At 39.3% G+C, this 22,113-nt stretch overlaps 1 protein-coding gene across 1 annotated transcript in view; it reads left to right on the forward strand.

Moving 5' to 3' along the window:
* ddb1 (damage-specific DNA binding protein 1) overlaps nucleotides 1-22,113 on the forward strand; it is a 90,380-nt gene that overhangs the window by 42,020 nt on the left and 26,247 nt on the right. Inside the window, exons 13-19 of the mRNA XM_043706085.2 lie at nucleotides 1,032-1,210; nucleotides 3,894-4,057; nucleotides 4,982-5,089; nucleotides 8,136-8,343; nucleotides 8,491-8,586; nucleotides 15,599-15,710; nucleotides 19,063-19,186. Coding sequence (XP_043562020.1) covers nucleotides 1,032-1,210; nucleotides 3,894-4,057; nucleotides 4,982-5,089; nucleotides 8,136-8,343; nucleotides 8,491-8,586; nucleotides 15,599-15,710; nucleotides 19,063-19,186 — 991 coding nt within the window. The remainder of the gene's footprint in view (nucleotides 1-1,031; nucleotides 1,211-3,893; nucleotides 4,058-4,981; nucleotides 5,090-8,135; nucleotides 8,344-8,490; nucleotides 8,587-15,598; nucleotides 15,711-19,062; nucleotides 19,187-22,113) is intronic.

Here is a 22,113-nt window from a genome sequence, read left to right on the forward strand (position 1 = left end):
CATATATACACGCATGCACATATAAGTTTGTGGGGTGTATTTGTACATGCAGAATTGCTTTTTACTTTGCTCAAAAACTGCATGAATCCACGTAAGATTCTGTAAATCTGTTTTTTAGATTAGAATCGGTCTGACCATTGTGGCATAGACAGCCTGACAGGGAATTAAGACCTTCAATACCTTATCTGGGTCGATGTGACACCAATTAGATTACTTAATGTGGAAACAGGCTCTTCGGCCCAACAAGTCCACACCAACCCGCCGAAGCGCAACCCACCCAGACCCATTCCCCTATATTTACCCTTTCACCTAAAACTATGGGCAATTTAGCATGGCCTGTTCACCTAACCACATTTTTGGACTGTGGGAGGAAACCCACGCAGACACTGGGGGAATGTGCAAACTTCACACAGACAGCCGCCTGAGGTGGGAATTGAACCCGGGTCTCTTGCGCTGTGAGGCATCAGTGCTTGCCACTGTGCAGCCCACTGTTAAAATGCACTTGAGAATGTAACTTGTTTATAAAAAAAGTTTTGTGATTTACATATGAAAGAACTGAAACAAACATGGTCATTCTAAAAGATGAGAGATTTAACAAATAATCCGGGTCTTTTTCAATATATAATTTCAGTTACATCACATTGTAAACTTTTGCTATAAATTCTGTGTCTTACAATCTCTTATTCTCCACAATCACCTGATGAAGGAGTAGCGCTCCGAAAGCTAGTGGTTCCAAATAAACCTGTTGGACTATAACCTGGGTGTTGTGATTTTTGACTTAGAAATTTAAAACTCTAATGTAATGCAAATATTATTCCAATCCAGTGCTTTGTGACAAAACTTTGCCCTTTGGGTCTTTCTTCATCTTCAAAATCTTTTGTATTATGAATGGTAGTTTTATTGTATCTGAGGTGGAGTTATTGACTTGTATCCCATATGTACGGTCCACATATTATTTTCAAAATGGAGTTCTAACATTTTAAGTGAAGTTTAGTGCCTTTCACGTGCTAATAATTGTTAAAACTATGCAGATAACATCTGGTTCGGTGCGACTGGTCAGTCAAGAACCCAAATCACTGGTTAGTGAGTGGAAGGAGCCAAACGGAAAGAATATCAGTGTTGCATCCTGTAATAACAGCCAAGTTGTGGTAGCAGTGGGCCGGGTATTGTACTACCTGGAGATTCACCCGAAAGAGCTCAGACAAATCAGGTAATCGACCCGTTGTAATGGTGCCTATTGACTTTCTATTGTACACCAGTTATTTTGTAATGCATCAATTTAAATTTGCCAGTTCATTGAGGTTGTAAGTTTGCTCGCTGAGCTGGCAGGTTTGTTTTCAGATGTTTAATCACCATGCTAAGTAACATCTGTGAGCCTTCAGTGAAGTGCTGGTGTTGTGTCCTACTTTCTGTTTGTGTCTTGGTCTCTTAAGGTGGGTGATATTATTTCTGGCTCTTTTTCTCGGAGGTTGATAAATGGGGTCCAAATCGATGTGTTTATTGATGGAGTTCCATGAGGCTTCGAGGAATTTCTGTGCGTGTCTCTGTTTAGCCTGTCCTAGGATGGATGTGTTGTCCCAGTCAGAGTGACCCTTCCTCGTCTGTATGTAAGGATAATCATGGTAGTGGGTCATGTCGTTTGGTGGCTTGTTGGTTTTGTGTATCCTGGTGGCTGATTTTCTGCTTGTCTGATGTAGTGTTTGTTATAGTCCTTGCGTGGTATTTTGTAAATAACCTTTGTTTTGTTGGTTGTTTGTATAGGATCCTTTAGGTACATCAGTTGTTGTGTTGGTAGGTTTGTGAGCTACCATGATGCCAAGGTATTGAAGCAGTCTGGTAGTCATTTCAGAGATATCTTTGTATGGTAATGTGGCTAGAGTTTCTTGGTGCATTGTCTGCTTGTTTGGGTTTGTTCTTTAGGAATCGGCAGATTTATATTTATAGAGTACCTGTTCTTCTTGAATACACTGCTCGTAGTTCCTGGGTGCTATAGTGTGTTGTTGCCTATTTAAGTAATGTCCTGATGCTGCTCCATTTGTGGGTGTTGGCATGATTGCTCCTGTAGTATCTGTGTTGCTTCCCTGTTAACATTGATTTGAAGTTCGCCATTAGCTGTTTGCTCCACTGTGATAAAGGGGAGTCTGTTCTCTTTTGTGAATTTTATGCCAGTAAGGATATTCTTCATGATGTAGGTTTCCTCTAATTTGTTCCATTTTGTGATGACAAAGGTGTCATCCACATTGCGGACCCACAATTCATGTTGGTTAATAGGGAGGACTGTTGGTTTGAGTCTCTGCATTGCTGCTTCTGCTAAGAATCCTGATATTGGTGTTCCATTTGCTTGTAGATGTTGGCATTGAAGGTGAAGTGGGTGGTGAGGCACAGATCTACGAGATTGAGGATATTGTCCTTGCTGATGAAATTAGTGCTGTCTGGTGTTTTGTGTCATTGGTTCCTCTAATAGTGTGGTCAGAGTTTCTTTAGCCAGGCTGACAGTAATTGATGTGAATAGGGTTGTTAGGTCAAAGGAGACCATTATTTCGTCCTCTTCTATCTTGGTGTCCAGGAATTCTTGAGTGGATGAATGGAGTGTCATGAATCTTTTGCTAGGTATTTCAGTTTTCGGTGGAGCTCCTTAGCTAGTCTGTGTCGGTGTTCCAGGTAACGTAACCACGGGTCTGGGGGGGGTGGAGTGGAGGGGGTCTAGTTTGTGTAGGTAGTTTGTGGAAGTGGGGTGTGTTGTCTCCATCCAGTTTCATTTTTTGGAGATCTGTTTTGTTAACTTTTTCTGATTTATGAAGTTTCTTCAATTAGGTTGTGGCACAGTTTTCTAGCTGTGGAGTTGGGTCTATTGCCACCTGTTGGTAAGTATTGGTATCTGCGAGTGGGAATTTCTAGAGGCCTGGCATTCAAACTCAAAGTCCATCAATAAACGCATCAATTTGGATTTACAAACCTCTGCGAAAAAGAACCAGAAATGATATCACCCACCTTTAATAGACAAAGCCACACAAATAGAAAGCGGGACAGAACACCAGTGCTTCAACGGAGGCTCACTGATGTTACCTAGCATGGTGATGAAATGTCTGAAACCTTCCAGCTCAGCGAGCAAACTTACAACCTGAACCTCAACCTGAGCTACAAATCTTCTCAAAAGTTGCCAGTTAGTGGCAGATTATCATAGAGGATAGTTTTGTGCTATATCCCATACCCATTAAAGAATTTACTGACATTACAGAGCCCTTTTCATAGTCTGAGGCCGTTATAAAGCACTTAACAGACAAGGCTTGGAGTGTCTCTTCAGCATGTGATGTAAACTTGTATAAATCACTGACAATAAGTACAGACTTTCATTCTTTAAGTCTAATCTTAATTTAAATCAACATTTCAAGTTATAAGCCCAATTGTTATAAGCACATCGTGTAGCCCAATTTCACACTGCTTCAATTCCCCAAACTCAGTCACCCTCTTCACTTTCAATCCATAACATGTTACTGAATGGGTTGTATTAACTTGAAGCATCCAACTTTAAGGAAGAAAGTAGAACCTCATTACGTGCTTTAATGGGATAACTTTGAAGGGAAAGTATGAGCAGAATTGCACTCCTTGCTCTTCTGTGGTTAATGTGCTCATTTGGGTGAGATGGGTGGTCTGCTTTGTTTTGGAATTTGCAGTTTCATGTGTTCTGGTGATCCTCGTTAGTGTCAAGGTAAATCTGTGTGGAAGAACAAAGGGGCTCTTCAAATGAGAGCTCAATTTGTCAGAAAACCTAAACCAATACAATTTATCTCCATTTAAAAAAAATAATTTTTCTGACTATATCTTAAGTTTAGAGCACTCTTTGAGAGACAACAGTAGAAATTGACTAACTGCCGTTTTAAAATCCCACCTAGCTTTATAGAGATGGAGCATGAGGTTGCTTGCCTAGACATCACTCCATTGGCTGAGGGTACTAGTATGTCACCCCTATGCTCTGTTGGGCTTTGGACAGATATTTCAGCTCGGATCCTCAAGCTACCATCATTTGAAACCCTGCATAAAGAAATGCTTGGTGGAGGTAAGAGAGCGGCAGTATAGTTTGCAGTACAGCTGGATTGTTGAGCTTTTAATAGTCTATGGTCTTAAAGAGTTAATTATTTGTTATTCATTATACATCAAAATCCATTGAAATGAATTGTTGCATTTTGATACCTCATGAAGAAATCAAGGGAAAGTGGAAATATTTGAAACTTTGCTGTCTTTTAAATTAAGACTACCTTACTATTTGGCAAGGTCAATCTTTATGAAACCAGTGCTTTAGTTGAGTGGAAATATTTATTTTAATCATACATGCTGATTCACGTGTCTAGTTTTGAGAAGGTTTGGGAAGAGAGACATCAGCAAAACCTCTAACTCCCATGGGTGGGAAGAATGCCATAAGAGATTTATAACTACTCAGAAAATTAAGTGTCCATTGTTGAGTTTTGCTGAGTGGATAGTAATAATAGTCTCATGCTTAATAGAAATTGTTTCTTGAGGGAACTCTATGCAGTCTATTTCCAAAATATGATTGTAGCAATAACGTCTTGGATAATCTTGTATATTATCTTTGAATGCATTTTTATTCTTGGATTTCTGTCTATGAGAAAGGTCAAAATAAAACTTTATTATTGATTTGGCTTTTGTACATGCAGAAATATCCTGTCATTCCATTCAAGAATACAAGTAATGTCTCTATTGTTCATCTGCCTTTCATTTCATTTGTGCATAGTATATTGCTGTTATAGTATTGAAAATAAGTGAAGTAGTAAACAAAGTCCCAACTTTGGGGAGTGGAGTAGAGTGGCGTGCGAGAACTGTATGTTGAACTTCATTTTTGGTTTAATGTTAAAATGTATGTTTTTCTGCTTGGTGTACTTATAAATGTTTGTCATCTACTGTTGGTTGTCTTTTAAAATGTCACACCCTCCTTCTCAATTTTCTGCCATGATCATTTTTGCAGAGATAATTCCACGTTCCATTTTAATGACAACATTTGAAGGCAGCCATTACTTGCTGTGTGCTCTCGGTGATGGTGCTCTCTTTTATTTTGGACTTGAAATCGAAACAGGTATAGTAATAATAGGTTTTGTTATATCTTGAGATCCTAATCTTGTTTTACCAAGGTGTGATAGTATTGTTCAGAGTGAAGTGTCTACTTGAGTTGAAGCATTCATTAGCAAACTTGACCTGAGTTGGGTGAAGACCATCAGACATTGAAACAGAAATTAGGCCATTCAGCCCATAAAGTCTGTTCTGCCATTCAGTAATGGCTGATAAGTTTCTTAGTCCTGTTCTCCACTGCTTTTGCCCCCTAATCCTTGATCCCCTTTACAATCAAAACCTATTTATCTCCGTCTTAAATATACTCTGCTGTGGCTGCAATAGGCTAGCTAAGGAAGAATAATGATAAAATGGTTTATTTTCAGACTGGAAAAAAGCTGCTTGCCAAGAGGCATCAGTGGAGGAATCATTATTACTTTTGGTAAACTTATATTACCTGGACTTGGGTATATAGGACTTAACTTCAAAGTTGGCAAGTTATTTTTAAGTATCTAAACAGTGAGGAGGATCAGAGTAAAACATTTATTGAACTTGCCAAACAGCTCAGAGCCTTTGAAATGGAGTGAGAGAATGCCATCCTTGATCCTAAGGGTCTGCCTAAGGAAAGTAACAGATTTGAGCAGCGTAGAAATAAAGATTTCAGGATTTGGGGAAGTGGTGGGAGAAGCAGAAGTGCAAGACTGATTGGATAACTACCCCAATGTTCAAAGTATCCACGGGTACAATGGGCAAAATGGGCTATGCAACTCTGAGGAATGAAAATTGAAAAACAACCCAATATTAAGTTGTGCTTGCCGCATTGATGCATGCATGCTCAACTTTCATTTCACCAGCTATACTGTACCCATTTCAAAGTGCATTGAAAATTTTGGTGTTAGGCTCCTCAGAAAAAAGTGTAAAAGATCGTCTCGAGTGTACTTGTGTCTGTAATTAGAGTTGCAATTGTTTTATCCATTGTTTAACATCTGTGTTACTGTTTAATACATCAAACAAATGGTAAGTTATCAGTATAACTCAAAATCAACCTTTTATTTGTTCTTATTATATTGGCTCTATTTCATGAGCAACATTGCAAAGTGTCCTCACTTTGCTTTTGACAACAGCTGTGTGGATTAGGTAGGTCTCAGATATTTGTAGTTTTGAAGTTGTTTTAGAATTTTATTTGCCCATCCATCCTAGAGCGGATTACTGACTCCCACCTAAATTTCATCACTGATGCACCAACTTTTGTTCCCCATCCTGAATGGTATCTGATGACTCTGAGACTTGTCACTTGTTCATTAACTTGGCTCTCACAGCAAGTCTTTGTGTCTCTGAATGCTTAATTTCACCTTTCAGGTAACATCATGATCACAATCTGCTGCTTGTCCTGGTTCTCTGCCTTGGCACTTACCTAGTGTTTATGGTCATTGTTTGAGCCATTTTCGAATCACCTCAGTTTTTGTAATGCAGCAGTCACAATATTATTTATCCCATTTTCCTGTTAGCAGCCAAATTAAACAATGTAGGTGAGTTTCTGTTCATGTGCACATTTAAAATCCTATTTCGCTAACATATTGAGATGCAATTATCTTTACCCCTCTTGCACCTTCTCCTCTCTTGTGCCTTTCTCCTCCTTGACAGCTGCCAAACAAAATTCAGGAACCATGTTGCAATCAGTGTCAGCTGTTTCTCTTTGCACAAATGCTGCCAGATATGCAAAATTTCTTCAGCGATTTCTGTTTTTATAATGGAAGATGTTTCTAAGTGGTCTGTTCCCTGCAGTGATCATCATCTTCATTTGAGTATGTGTCACATAAACTAGTCAAAATACCACAGACTCAATGCTTGGACACATAACTAAATGTTGGAACTTCTGATGCACATTTGGAAAGTCTCTGGTTTTACTTCTGATCTCTGACTTGGCTGAACTGAGCTCCATAGCATAATAGGTGTGCTAAATTAAGTTACTGAGAATGGACAACTGAGGAAAAAAGTCTGGTTTTTGATCAAAAAACAAATTGCTGGGTAAGCTCGGCAGGCCTGGCAGCATCTAAGGAGAGAAATTGTTTTGGATCCTTCCTCAGAATGATTTCTGATCACACTGTTCGGATCTCTGCTAAAAAAGCACAGATGTGATCAGATTTGATAGCAACCATTCCACAACCAAGTAGTCTGCTAGCTGTTCTGACACAGGGTAAACCCGACTGCTTAATTTAAAACCAGCAACACAGAAAAGATTTATTCCGTGCAGTAATCTGTAAAAATTAGAATGGCCAAGGAGTATTCAAAGTAAAAAATTAACAACTTTATTTCTTAAAGTATAATAGAGAATAATTAACAACTGTTTACCATTCCTTACTCTAACCTATCTGTTACCTTCCCTTCTATAATAGTAGTCCGATAAAACTCCCAATTAAGGTTTACAAAGCCACACTTATCTCAAAGCCAGGCAGCTTTCGTTCTTCTATTCCGATCTTCCTGTGACTTCTTTTCATCTTAGGAATTTCTTCGTCACAGGTTACTGGTCGAAAAGGTACCTTTTAAGAGAGCCATTTTTCAGGAAGTCTGTTTACATGCTGGGCTTGACAGATCTCCTCTCAACGGTTCAATTTTCCTCAGTCTTACACCCCCAAAGCATTGGATTATGTCATTGGCTTTTGAGATGTCAATTTACTCAATTTAAACTGATTTGGAGTTTGATATTTTTGAGTATAATTTAAACTGATTGGCTGAATTCGAATTTGTTTTTGTCTCCGAGCAATAAGCTAATCGAGTTGTTCGACCAAGTGTTACATTGTTGCCTTATTGAGAACACTTGGTGCAGTGTCCGGTGGTTCTGCTGCTTTTAACTCTCAAAGTACATCCACATCTTCATAACATAGCACTGAAGAATGATTGTTTGAATAATGCCAAAGAGTATCATAAGCCTCAGCAACTGTACTCAATCATAAACTGAATTCAGCAGAGGAAGAAAAATTGGAAGAGGGAGAACTAAGAGAACAATTTATTTTAATTATACATCTATAACTGATGGCAATAACCTAATTGTTTTCCTTGTATTTTTAAATTAGGTTTGCTGAGTGATCGTAAGAAAGTTACACTGGGGACCCAGCCAACAGTCTTACGAACCTTCAGATCTTTGTCTACCACGAATGTTTTTGCTTGTTCAGACCGCCCCACTGTCATCTATAGCAGCAATCACAAGCTTGTTTTCTCAAATGTTAACCTCAAGGAAGTGAACTACATGTGTCCTCTTAACTCTGAGGGATACCCTGACAGGTTGGTGGTGACTTTACAGTCTCTAGAGGTTAGAAACACTAAAAAGATTGATTCCTTTCCTTGCATCAATTTACAAATTATGATCTCTTTCATTTTCATTAAAACACTAATTGCTGTCGGTTTTTGTGTTATTCCTCTATCTAACAGCTTGGCCTTGGCCAACAACAGCACTTTAACTATAGGAACTATTGATGAAATTCAGAAACTACACATCCGAACAGTTCCCCTTAATGAATCTCCAAAGTAAGTGTTCCTCATTTACAATGTTTGTCATTGGAGTCATATATGAAAGCGTTCCAAGATGTTGCCTGTGTCTTGTATCAAATATTGTATGTGTATGCAATTGTGCAGATTGCGCTGCAGGGCATAACTGAAAAATCCTGTTTTAGCACTAAGCTAGCTTACAAACCAGTTGCGTCTCTTAGTGGAGTGGATCCACTAAGATCATGCTGAGTACTCAACTGCATGAATAGATTCTCTGTCTCAATTGATGTTAAATTAAGCCTTGAAAATCCCTCAATTTAATTTGGGGTGAGTGGATAAAACACATTCTCCCAACTCGTACAATTTTTATACCATGGAGTCAGTTTGAAGCTTGATTCTTTAATGTTTGGATTTCCAGCATTTATACCTTTTTTTAATTCAACTTTGGATTATGTGTCAGGAGTTCATTCGTAACTGTGGCACATCTTTGTGCACATAGCTTTGGTTTCCCTTTTCTTTGACATCTGCGCACATTAGTGGGATATTATGCAAAAATTTCAATTTGTTTGTGATTTATCTTTTGTTTAGCTATTTGTTTTTGATACTCAAAATATTGATGCAAATTGTCAAGTGATATACAAATTGGATGGCTGCAGATTGTTTCAGTTAAAGCATTTTGGTTGGCAAATGGCAGTTACATCACCTGGTTTCCTCTGGTCATAGTTACTAATGGCACTCAAGCCAATTTAGGCTGTTGCACAAAAGGGCCAACTATTAATTTTGTTGAGGGCCTTTGGCATATATACTTGGAGATCTCTGATCTCTGCTTCAGTTATGTTGTAACTCCCAACTCAGCTCAACAGGATCCCAAGCTACATTTTTTGGTCCCAAGTCCTCATGTTACAGGGAATTCTACCAGTCTGTTGTTCAGAAGATTTGTCTGAAGTATCTAATCCAGGTGCTGTTTGTAACACCTTTTATAAATTGTACTGATGTGGCTGGAGTAAAAAGTCAGAAGCCACTAATCAAGCCATGGTATGATTAATACCTATGGCTATGTTGGTTTCCAACTGAATGTGAGTATGTGATTCTGTTACTCATAATCAAACTGTTCACAAGAAATGGCTCCTATTTGTGTGGTCGGCTACTAGCCACTCTCAACATTGTTATAAATTGTTTAGTTAGTTGTAGTCTTAAGTGTTATAAATCTGTATGTCACTCAGTTTGTTCATTTATATTCTTTTTAACAGTAATTATGTATCTGTACTGTTTCAATGAACAAGTCAGTTACAAAGTGTATTTGAAAGTAACCATTGTTTTATCTACACCTTTGCTTTGAATGATCTACATAAAGATGTTGACCTAGATTTGAAGAGATTAAAAGGCTTTCATAAAATAGTAAAGTGTAGAAGCATTGAGGTTGATACTTCTCTTTTGGAGAAATAAACTGCATAGTGCTGTGTACAGCTGTATTTAGTATGGAAATCGCAACCAATGCCTACAGGTAAGGTTAATTCCTTCACCTGACCTCAGTTTTGACAAAGTTTTTCAAAGAATTCAGTTTTCTCTAATCAGTCCACTATGCAAACACTATATACAGAGGAACCTCGCTTATTTGAATGAGATGGGTGGGCACTATTTATTTCGGATAGATTATTTGGTCAATTGATTCAATGCCCCTCCTCTGGGGCTTGGAGTTTTCTGTTAAGTCTGGTCCCCATTCAGGAGACTAGGCAGCAGCACACTGCGTGCGAGCCCCCGAATTTTTTTTTTTTTCCTCCCCTGTCTGCCCTCCAACCCCGTCCTCCCGTCCATCCCACCAACCCTGCGCCTGCCCCCTGTTCAAACCAGCCAGTCCCCCAGCCCCCGTGAGTCCCCATCTGCCCCCACCCCCTCTCAGGGGCAGCCAAACTGGACACCAACCGTAAGACTGCTGCTGCCTTTGTGGGGTGAGTCTCCAAATAAGGCATGTGGCGTGCAACTTTTTGACCGGTTCCCCCTTGCCCTGTACAGGACAACATTGGAGAGAATATCTGAGGAAGGGGGTGTTTAGGATACACCCCTGTGTAGAACTCCAGGGAAAGTGTGAGGAGAGAGAGTGAGAGGGCGAGTGGTCAGTCATTTGGAGACGGTACCTGGGCTCCCATCGATGTCCAGGACTGCTCTCGGCAGCAGTTCAGTAAGCCAGGTTCATTTTTACTCATTGTAAACAAAAGACGTGATAAATATTACAACACAGAAGGCATTCAAACCATGTGCAATGGCTGAATAAACTAGCCACCAATTTTTAATGCCAATTCAGTGGCTATGCAATCTTTCCTCACATCTTTGTACAATTATGTGCTTTTTATATTATGCAGGGATCACAAATTTGTATGCAACACCAGCTGTGGTGTAGCCAGTACCTTGTTTAATTCCAGGATTGCATGCTTTTTTTTTAAATGTGTCATTTAATGATCCACATTTCTTTTCTTTATTTGTCGTGCCAGTTGTAGGGAACTTCGGACATGCATTCTAATGTCTCTCATTTGCTCCCTTTTTCTCTCAATATTTTCCTGTTATATATTTCCTTGCGTTGTTTGCTGTCCCCAAATCCACTACTTGCACTACTCTAAGTTGAATTCTCTTTTGCCATTTTTCCATCAAGAACACCAAACCATTGATATTATCATGCAGTTGACAGCCATCCTCTTCGCCATCAGTGATAAGACCAAGTTTTGTATTGTCAATGTATTCCCCAATCCTGCTTCCTATTAAGTATTAATCAGTAATATATGCCTCAAACAGCAAAAAAAAACTCTCATCTCTGTGTGATACTGTTGAAAACTGTTGTTTTTGCAAAAACATTTTTCTACCAGGATCCTTTGTCACCTGAGCCAATTTTGAAGCCAACTTGCCACATGGCTCTGTAACCCAGTGGGTTTTACTTTTTTTGAACAATCTGTCGAATAGGATTTTTAAAAACAAGATCTGAAACAAAAACAGAAATTTCTGTGAAGTTTAGATCTGGCAGCATCTGCGTTCTTCTCACATTTTGAGTCCAGTTCTGATGAAGAGGCACCGGATTTGAAATGTTAGCTCAGTCATGCAGGACCTTGTGAAATGCCCTAGAAAGATGAAAATAGAAAACATCACTGTTCTACTCTGATCAATGCTCATTACTGCCTCAAAAAATTCATTTAAGTTAGTAACATGTGATCGCCCCTTGGTAAAACCGTATTTCCATTAATCCATGTCTTTCCAATTAGCAGTTAACTTTGATTCTTGTAATTTTCTGACTACTGAGGTCAAACTGACTAAGCTGTAGTTAGTTCGATGATCCCTTGCATCCTTCTGCGTAGTGGTACAACAGTCATCAACCTTTAGTCCTCTGGTACCTTGCCTGCAAAGTGATCTTCAGAACACCCTTTATTTCTTCCTGGATTCGTTTTAACAGCCTCATTCCTGAAAGTTCATTCCCCAAGTAAATTCATTGTCATTGTGCTTGTTTTATCTAATATTCCACATTCGTCTTGAACTGGAATGTTTAAATTCTCCTTTGTAAAGTCAGAGATAAGATATTCATTCAGAAGCCTGGCGACATCATCTGTATCTACGCATGTCATCCTCATGTTCTTAATGTATTGGTATTTGGCACTTTCCTTCATCTTTGCAGCTAATTTTTTTTTTCTGTTTGCTTGCCCAATTTCTTTGCCTTTACCTCACTGTACTTGAACAGTACTTGGAGTATTGCATTTAGTTACAGTCTGCGACAATTGATTTCAACATCTCAGGCTAGGGAGATAAAATTCACCCAGAATCTGATTTTGTTTTTGCTATTTAGTGGCTTCTGTGAAAAAGTGGGACAGGTTTGATTTGTGCTGCAAACTCTACCGTGTGTCGGAATGGCCTGCTACATGTATGAAGGCTGCTTTGCAATTTCCTGCTTTCACACATTAATTATCATTCAATCTTCTTTGGAGTGAGAAGCAGGTGATGCCTCTGGCTCTGCAAAGACTAGCCTGGCTAAAAGCAGAGGAGAGAGAAGTGACACACAAATGGCAGGCACTGAACTGAAGATAATGTATCAATTGTAATAAGTGTGATTTTATATATATTTTTAACATAATTTGGTTTGAGTTTGGATTTTGGATTAGTGGTAAATGTATGAAATGCTTTCGACTTTCAGTTAGGATGATCAGATTTTTTTTTGGCTCAAGTAAAATGCTCATTATTTGGAAAGCCTTTGGCAATTTTTCAGTCATCTTAGTGGAAGTTAATGTGTTTGACAGTTTCTCACAAAGAAAGGTTCGAACTGATTTAGAAATGGGTTGCTTTAGTGTCAGGAATTTAATTTGAACTTTCCAGACCAGAAATGTCAGTCTGAAGCTGAGAAAGTGTAACCTCAGTTGTGCAAACATTCAAGGAAGAGATTTGTCATATTCTCAAGACCAGAAATTGAAAGCAACAGTTCAATTGATCTATAGAAGTGATTGAGAAGAGAATTCTCTCTGGAGTTGAGTGCTGTGAAGGGTACAGATGGAACAGATGCAATTTTGCATTTTACCATGTGATTTGAAATCTTTGATCATTGTATTATATGTAAATAGTTTGATTTATTCTATTTTATCTTTGTTTCTGTTGCGTAATCAGCTTTTGTTTTGTTGTTAAGGCCAAATTTGCAGCAATGTATACTTAGGTTTCAGTTAAATAAAATGATCCTAACAAGTCAAATCCAGGCAACATACTGTCTGGATTCATAGCCTTTGCAAGTAGAAACAAAATCTACAGCTTCAATAGAACTTTCTCTGGATTAATGGGAATAGAAAGATCTTTACTCTAGCAATATGTATTCAAACCATTTTGATGAACAGTGCACATTTGCAGAATAAAGACAAAAGATTAAAAATGCACCAGCACTTCAGAAAAAAGGAGGTTTACACTTCTGCTAAATATTTCTGATGTTTTCAGATTTTCTTCTCAGCCGCATTTCATAATTTTTTTTTATCTAGTGGAAATTTTTGTAATTAACCTGTTCAGAAATGTTGTTATAAATTTCTCAACAAGATGAAACTTGATGCTGACCCTCTCACCCAGAGTAGGGCCACCACCACTGCAGCACAAGTGCCAGTCTAGTAGCTATGATTGTGGATAGATTAGATTAGATTACTTACAGTGTGGAAACAGGCCCTTCAGCCCAACAAGTCCACACCGACCCGCCGAAGCGTAACCCACCCATACCCCTACATTTACCCCTTTACCTAACACTACGGGCAATTTAGCATGGCCAATTCACCTGACTTGCACATCTTTGGAGTGTGGGAGGAAACCGGAGCACCCGGAGGAAACCCACGCAGACACGGGGAGAATGTGCAAACTCCACACAGTCAGTCGCCTGAGGTGGGAATTGAACCCGGGTCTCTGGCGCTGCGAGGCAGCAGTGCTAACCACTGTGCCACCGTGCCGCCCACTAGTTCGGAAGAAGAGAGATCATGGACTTGAAATGTAAACTCTGTTTCTCTCGACACCACAACCAGCCCCGCTGAATCTCTCCAGCATTTTTTGCCATCATTTCAGATTTCCAGCATCCACAGTATTTTGTTTTATGTACTTGAGAATAGCCTGTGTAACTAAAAGAATAATCAAGTTTGTAACTTGTTGATGCAGGATCACAACTGACAAGTTACAAAACAATTCAGTTAAACACTTGTAATGTAATGTAATTTAATTTATCAGAACAAAAATTGAGTATTTATGATGCAGTACCAAATATCAAAGTACAAAGGGATCTGGGAGTGCTTGTCGAGGATTCTCTTAAAAGTAAACATGCAGGTTGAGTCCGTGATTAAGAAAGCAAATGCAATGTTGTCATTTATCTCAAGAGGGTTGGAATATAAAAGCACCGTTGTGCTACTGAGACTTTATAAAGCTCTGGTTAGATCCCATTTGGAGTACTGTGTCCAGTTTTGGTCCCCACACCTCAGGAAGGACATACTGACACTGGAGCGTGTCCAGCGGAGATTCTCACAGATGATCCCTGGAATGGTAGGTCTAACATATGAGGAACGGCTGAGGATCCTGGGATTGTATTCATTGGAGTTTAGAAGATTAAGAGGAGATTTAATAGAAACTTACAAGATAATACATGGCTTGGAAAAGGTGGACGGTAGGAAGTTGTTTCCGTTAGGCGAGGAGACTAGGACCCGTGGACACAGCCTTAGAATTAGAGGGGCTAAATTTAGAACAGAAATGCGGAGACATTTCTTCAGCCAGAGAGTGGTGGGCCTGTGGAATTCATTGCCGCAGAGTGCAGTGGAGGCCGGGATGCTAAATGTCTTCAAGGCAGAGATTGATAAATTCTTGATGTCACAAGTAATTAAGGGCTACAGGGAGAATGCGGGTAAGTGGAGTTGAAATGCCCATCAGCCATGATTGAATGGCGGAGTGGACTCGATGGGCTGAATGGCCTTACTTCCACTCCTATGTCTTATGGTCTTATCATAGTCATTAACTAATTACTGGAATTCATTTACTATTTTTGTGATTTGAGTGTGAATTTTTGTGCTCATTACTGAGTAGTGGTGGGGTCTTTTGTGCTGTGAAGTGGAATATTTTTAGTTCAAGTCTGACTGTCATGCCTGGGTAAGAGGCATTTAGCTTTCTGTACTGTGCTCAAACAGTCTGGTTGTCCAAGCTGTGGCCTCTTGTAACCTGCTAACACCAAATAAGGGGAACTTTGACCATGGCAACTTTGTTTTGCTTACCCATGTTTTAGATTGTCTGGTCTATGATTATGGTTACTTTAATTTGAAAAGAAAAAGAGTTGGTTATGATTTTGTTCTGCTTTGCTTATACTGAGCGTGGTGGTGAAGGTGTTGTCAAAGAAAATATTGTAAAAATAAAATTGACCAAAAAAGATGGAAATAGCCTTATATTGCTGTTATGTATTAACTGTATTTAAGGGATGTTATGAGCAGAGGTGGAAAGAGGCATTTAAATAAGGTTTGCACTGAAATTTTCTTTGATGTTTATTTGGTGCTTTGTCTTTATATTTTGTTTTCTTGTTCTGCAGAAGAATTTGTTACCAAGAGGCCTCTCAGTGCTTTGGTCTGGTTAGCAGCAGAATAGAAGTGTTGGACCCCAGTGGAGGTACCACTGTCCTGAGACCAAGTGCTAGCACTCAGGTAATATCATGTACATCCTTTGCAAAACAGATATGCTTTGAAATATTTAATGCAAAGAAATGAATCTGTTGTTCAGAGATGGAAACGAGCCAAGGAGCAAAGAGATATCATGCTTTTAGAAAAGGGTCTGGCAAAATCAACGTTAAGTTCTACTAAATTAAAACTGCAGATGGGATCCCAAAGAAGAGAATCAAAACAGATTCACTAAAGCAGGAGTGGAAGACATGCAAGCAGTTAGAGTTGCAATGCTAGAAAATGAAATTTGTACAAATTTATGCACTTGTGCTCAGAGGTTTCTATTGGACAAGACCAAGGTGTATTCTCAATCAATTAAGGTTAGGAAGATTAGATTACATTACTTTACAGTGTGGAAACAGGTCCTTCGGCCCAACAAGTCCACACCGACCCAACGAAGTGCAACCTACCCAGAAGATGGTTGATTCGTGTTTAGTATAGGGCAAGATGTGGGCAACACAAATTTGATTAGCAGTTTGTAAAAAGATTGACAGAACACTGGAGGGATAAAGGCATGAGTTTGAACAGTATTGGTAAAAGTTTCTATGTTTAAAGGAAGTAACATGGGGGTTATGGGGCAATAGAATGTTGCGGAGCTAGAAATAAGGATTCTAAGTATTTGAAATGGCACAGGCTTTGACATAAGACACTGGAACAAAGTGAATGTGACAATTTGTGTGCATTTGGTTTAGCCAGATGAACACCCAGGAAAAATGATGGAGGCAACAATGATGGGCAGCACGGTGGCTCAGTGGTTAGCCTGAAAGCACCAGCGACATGGGTTTGATTCCACCCTTGGGTGACTGTCTACATGGAGTTTGCACGTTCTCCCCGTGTCTGCATAGGTTTCCTTTGGGTGCTGTGGTTTCTTCCCACAGTCCAAAGATGTGTAGATTAGGCGGAATGGCCATGCTAAATTGTCTATAGTGTTCGGAGATGTGTAGATTGCATAGATTAGTCTTGGGAAATGCAGAATAACAGGGAATAAGGATGAAATGGGGGTGGGAGGACAATGGGTCTGGGTGGGATGCTCTTTGGAGGGTTGGTGTATACTTGATTCCACACTGTCAGGTTTCTATGATTCTAACTGCAGAAGTAAGATGCTTTCTGACAAAGGCTGTGATCTTCCCAGTGTTCGAACTGTGAACATTATGTCCCATCCACAAGTTGGTGTCGAAGTGGCAATCAAAAAGCATGGAATGGTTTAAGGGAGTGATGTAATTTACTTGCAGTCTCTGTCTGTGCCACTGATCTTTGAGTTTTGTATCTGCATATATATATTGAATTGTATATGCATGAAATTATGTATTTGAGGAAAAGAAAGGACCAAGCATGGATTCAAATGTTGCAAGACAACACCATTTCTGGGAATATGTTAGCTGTGTTGTGACAGCTAGAAGCTGAACCTAAACGTTTTTCACCATTCTAAACCATTCTGAGATTTTGGAGCAACGTGGGAATTCAGTGCAGAGAGGAAGAGATGCTTTTTTTTTGGTTCATAGTTTGTAAGGTCTTTTTAACAGGATAATTTGAAGGCCAGTATCAGGGGCCCAACACAAAGCTAAAAGTGATGTCACAGGAAAACCGTAAGTTCATTGGTAATTGCTGCGAATATGATCATCAATTATAAGCAAACTTTCAGATTGAATGTAAATAGAAATATTACAGGTTACAAACTTAAAGACCAGTAAGAAATTCTTTTAAAAAATGAAGGACTAAGTAGAGGTGCAGGCTAGGAAATCTGTTGTAGCTGCATTATGTGGGAGCTGGTGGATCCCATTGCAGCTCACAGTGACTACATCTGTAGCAAGTGTTAGTTACTTGTGGAAGTTTGGCTCAGAGTTGTTGAGCTGGAGTGTGAGCTTCGATCAGACACATCAGAGTGCTGGGTTACCTGGCTGCTGTGTTTCAGGAGGCAGTCACACCTCTCAGATTAAGTATCTTGAATTTGGTCAGTAGTCAGGAGCAGGAGAATGTTACTGTTGGTGGGGCAAGTAGAGGGATCCAGGGGGTAGTACTGCAGGAGCTCTGTTCTGAACTTATCTAACAGGTTTGAGATTCTTGCTCCCTGTGTGGATGGCAGCAGAGGCAATATGAAGGATGAGCAAATGAACTATAGTGCCATGGTACAGTGAGCCATTCAAGATAGGGAGAAAGGAGAAATATAGTTGTAATCAGGGGTAGTATAGTCAAGGGAGTAGAGATTCTTGTGGCCAGATCGAGATTGCTGAAGGCCATGTTTCCTGTTTGGTGCATAGTTTCAGGATATTTCATCTGGATTGCAAAGGAATAGGAAGGGAAAGATCCATTTGTTGTGCTCACATAGCTATCAGTGATATAGATAGAACAAGGAAGGAGGTTCTGCTGAGGAAATATGAGCATATGGGGGTTGAATTATAAAGCAAAACCCAAAAGATGATCTCTATTTTAGTGAGCCATGAGTTAATTGTCAACAAAAATTAAATGAAATTTGGTCAAAGATTGATGGGAGAAACTAGTACAAATTGATAGGACGTTGGCACCAGTACTCAGTAAAAGAGAGAACTATTCTAATGAGACAGGCCCCATTTGAATCATATTTGGACCAGGGTCCAGGCAAATTGCCTAACTAGGGCTGTACATTAGGCTTCAAACTAAATTGTGGGGTGCTGGATTCAATGTACCCTTAGAAAATTAAGCTAAAGGATAAGGTACTGTTGTTGGTTCGTGATGGGTTGATTATCATAAAAGAGATAGAATGTATCTATGTCATATTGTACCAAGGATCTATTAAAAATGTAGGGGAATTTGAGGATAGAACAAACTTTTCCATCTTAATGCATGAAGCATTCAGAATAAGGTAGACAATGGACGGTGCAAGTCAAGGTAAATTAGTAATCTCATAGCCGTTATGAAAACATAGTTGCAAGGAGATCAAACCTGAAACACAGGTCTAATCCCGTGGTTCTCCAAAGAAGAACACCTATTGTATATCATTGAACCACTGTCAGGTGATATCCCTGGAGGAATGTGAAAAATAAAAATGTTGGACCAATGGATGCATTACATGTTTATGTTTAAGTAGCCTTACTTAATAGAAACTGAGGTAGCCATCACCTGTTAATTAACTTTTCTTACTTCCATTAACTGTCGAGCAAGGAAAAGAGAAATATGAAGGCATGTTTAGTACCCAAAGGTGCCAAGTGGGTCGTAAGTCATAGGGGTATAATGAATGCCACCATTAAAAAGCACTCCTATAAATGTATAATGATTATGTTACAGATAGCAAAGATCTCTATGCTGCTATACCCTGTGTTGCTGCTTCATTGTTTTATTGAACTCTTCCTTGTTCTCTTAGGCTCTTTCTACCAGTGTTAGCTCCAGTAAGCTTTTCCCAAGTAGTACTTCACAGCATGAGAGCTCATTTGGGGATGAAGTGGAGGTCCACAATCTACTAATCATAGATCAACATACATTTGAAGGTAAATATTAGCTCTCAAATAGTGTTAGCAATTATCAAGAGATTCACCATGTTTCACCAAGCATCTTTCCACCTGCCAACAAATGCTTTACCACTCCTGTTGTCTTTAACTTCATTTCAAGCTGCTGATACAAGCAGAAATTACTGGCAATTCCAATAGACTATTTCTTCATTAAGTGGCAATTCCAATGGACTATTTCTTCACTAAGTATACTGTAACATCTTGTAGAGCCAGTTATTTCTTGTGTTTCATGATTTGGCAGTTGGTAGGAATAAAAAGTATTTTTAAGAAATTGGATTTGAAATAAAACGTGAGGAAAACTGATTTGCTGTTTCAACTGTAAAATTTCTTAACTTTACTACTTTTCACATGTTGAGTAACTTACCAAGTATTTCTAGTTTTTTTTGATTTAGATTTCTAGCAGAATATTTATTTTGTATTTGCACTAAATATGAACTAACTGATCAAAAAAAGAGTTAGTGTTAATGAATGGATCATAGTGTGGAAGCAGGCCATTTGAACCATCAAGTCTACATTGATCCTCAAAGAGCATCCCACCCAGACCCATGTAATCCTACATTTACTATGGCTAATCCACTAAACCTACATGTCCCTGGGCACTGTGGCAATTTAGCATAGCCAATCCAGCTAACCTGTGCATTTTTGAACTGGAGCACCTGGAGGAAACCCATGCAAGCATGAGAATGTGCAAGCTCCCCACAGTCGCACGAGGGTGGAATTGAACCCAAGTGGCTGTAAGGCAGCTGTGCTAACCACTGTGCCGCTCAGATATCAGCCAAGATAGTTGAATTAACCTTGTCCTGCTGCTCTGTTAATGTGGTCACCAAAAGAAAGAAAGAAAATTTCTACAGCAGTCTTGCTTTCAGATGACCTGATATTGTCAGTTCATAACCAGTTAGCTTATTTTCAGTGTTATCACTGTTGTAATGCAGTAACATTTAATGCTAAAGGACACTAACAACCTAAGTTACCCCTTTCCCAAAAATGGCAAATGATTGCTTGAGTGTAGGTATCTATCAAACTGTAACATAACTTCATTGAATTTTATTATGACATATTGCTTCTCTTTATTAATTTTGAATGTGTCTAGAACTTATCTATTACCCAGCAAATGTCTTTGTTTTGCTGTTTTTTTTCTATATTTCTTTGTCTAGAACCTTAGTTATGAAACTTTGGTAGATTTATTTCAGGGAGTTGATACTTGCTAGGCATTCTGGAGTGCCATTGATCAGAGAAATACATTTTGCATTTGTACTGCTAAGTCTATGACTTATTAGCCTGCTGGCCAATATTCCATTTAGTTTAGTCCATTAATTCTAGAATGTTCAAGTTTGGAAAATTGTTTTGGTCATGTTTTTTGAAAACTATCTTTCTACAGCTGTTTGGGAACCACAGTAAAGAATTGCTTCTTTCTTGCAGGATGGCAGAAAACCTGAGAAAATCCTACTTTGCCATAGATAATGCAATAGCTAGAAAATTACTTAGATCATAGAGATGTATAGCACGGAAACAGATCCTTCGATCCATGCCGACCGGATATCCCAACCCAATCTGGAATCACCCGGCCCATATCCATCCAAACCCTTCCTATCATATACCCATCCAAATGCCTTTTAACTGTTGCAATTGTACCATACCAGCCTCCACCACTTCCTCTGGCAGCTCATTCCATACACGTACCACCCTCTGCCTGAAAAAGTTGCCCCTTATGTCCCTTTTATATCTTTTCCCTCTCACCCTAAACCTATGCCCTCTAGTTTTGGACTCCCCACCCCAGGAAAGAGACTGTCTTTTATCGTATCCATGCCCCTCATAATTTTGTAAACCTCTATAAGATCACCCCTCAGACGCTCCAGGGAAAACAGCCCCAGCCTGTTCAGTCTCTCCCTATAGCTCAAATCCTCTAACCCTGGCAACATCCTTGTAAATATTTTCTCAACGCTTTCAAGTTTCACAACATCTTTCCAATAGGAAGGAGACCCAGAATTGCACGCAATATTCCAGCAGTGGCCTAACCAATGTCCTGTACAGCTGCAACATGACCTCCCAACTCCTGTACTCAATACTCTGACCAATAACGGAAAGCATACCAAACACCGCCTTCATTATCCTATCTACCTGTGACTCCACTTTCAAGGAACTATGAACCTGCACTCCAAGGTCTCTTTGTTCAGCAACACTCCCGAGGACCTTGCCATTAAGTGAATAAGTCCTGAGATTTGCTTTCCCAAAATACAGCACCTCACATTTATACTGAATTATACTCGGCATCTGCCACTTCTCAGCCCATTGGCCCATCTGATCAAGATCCCGTTATAATCTGAGGTAACCTTCTTTGCGGTCCACTACACCTCCAATTTTGGTGTCATCTGCAAACTTGCTAACTGTACCTTTTTATGCTCACATACAAATCATTTATATAAATGACAAAAAGTAGAGGACCCAGCACTGATCCTTGTGGCACTCCACTGGTCACAGGCATTTAGTCTGAAAAACAACCCTCCACCACCACCCTCTGTCTTCTATCTTTGAACTTGTTCTGTATCCAAATAGCTAGTTCTCCCTGTATTCCATGAGATCTAACCTTGCTAACCAGTGTCCCATGGGGAACCTTGTCGAACACCTTACTTGCCTAACCTCTAATAATAATGGTGTATGGGTGTGTCAAGGTGAAACTCATTTGGTCTTCATGTTTCATGTAGAATTTATTTTCGCACATTGACTTGTTAATTTAAGGTTTGTTTGCTTGGAATTTTATACAACTATGTCTCTTGGAGATATTGTGATCAGGTGACTTCATTGCACAGTTACAACTGGTTGGCTGGAGAGTTTTAATTATGAAGAGAGATTGAATAGGGTTGTTTCCTTTGAACAGAGAAGACTGAGGTGGGACACGATTGAGATGT

Source organism: Chiloscyllium plagiosum, unplaced genomic scaffold (genome assembly GCF_037043375.1).
Source record: "Chiloscyllium plagiosum isolate Xiang-an unplaced genomic scaffold, Cpla_swu_hap1 HiC_scaffold_18, whole genome shotgun sequence".
Taxonomy (NCBI): Eukaryota; Metazoa; Chordata; class Chondrichthyes; order Orectolobiformes; family Hemiscylliidae; genus Chiloscyllium; species Chiloscyllium plagiosum.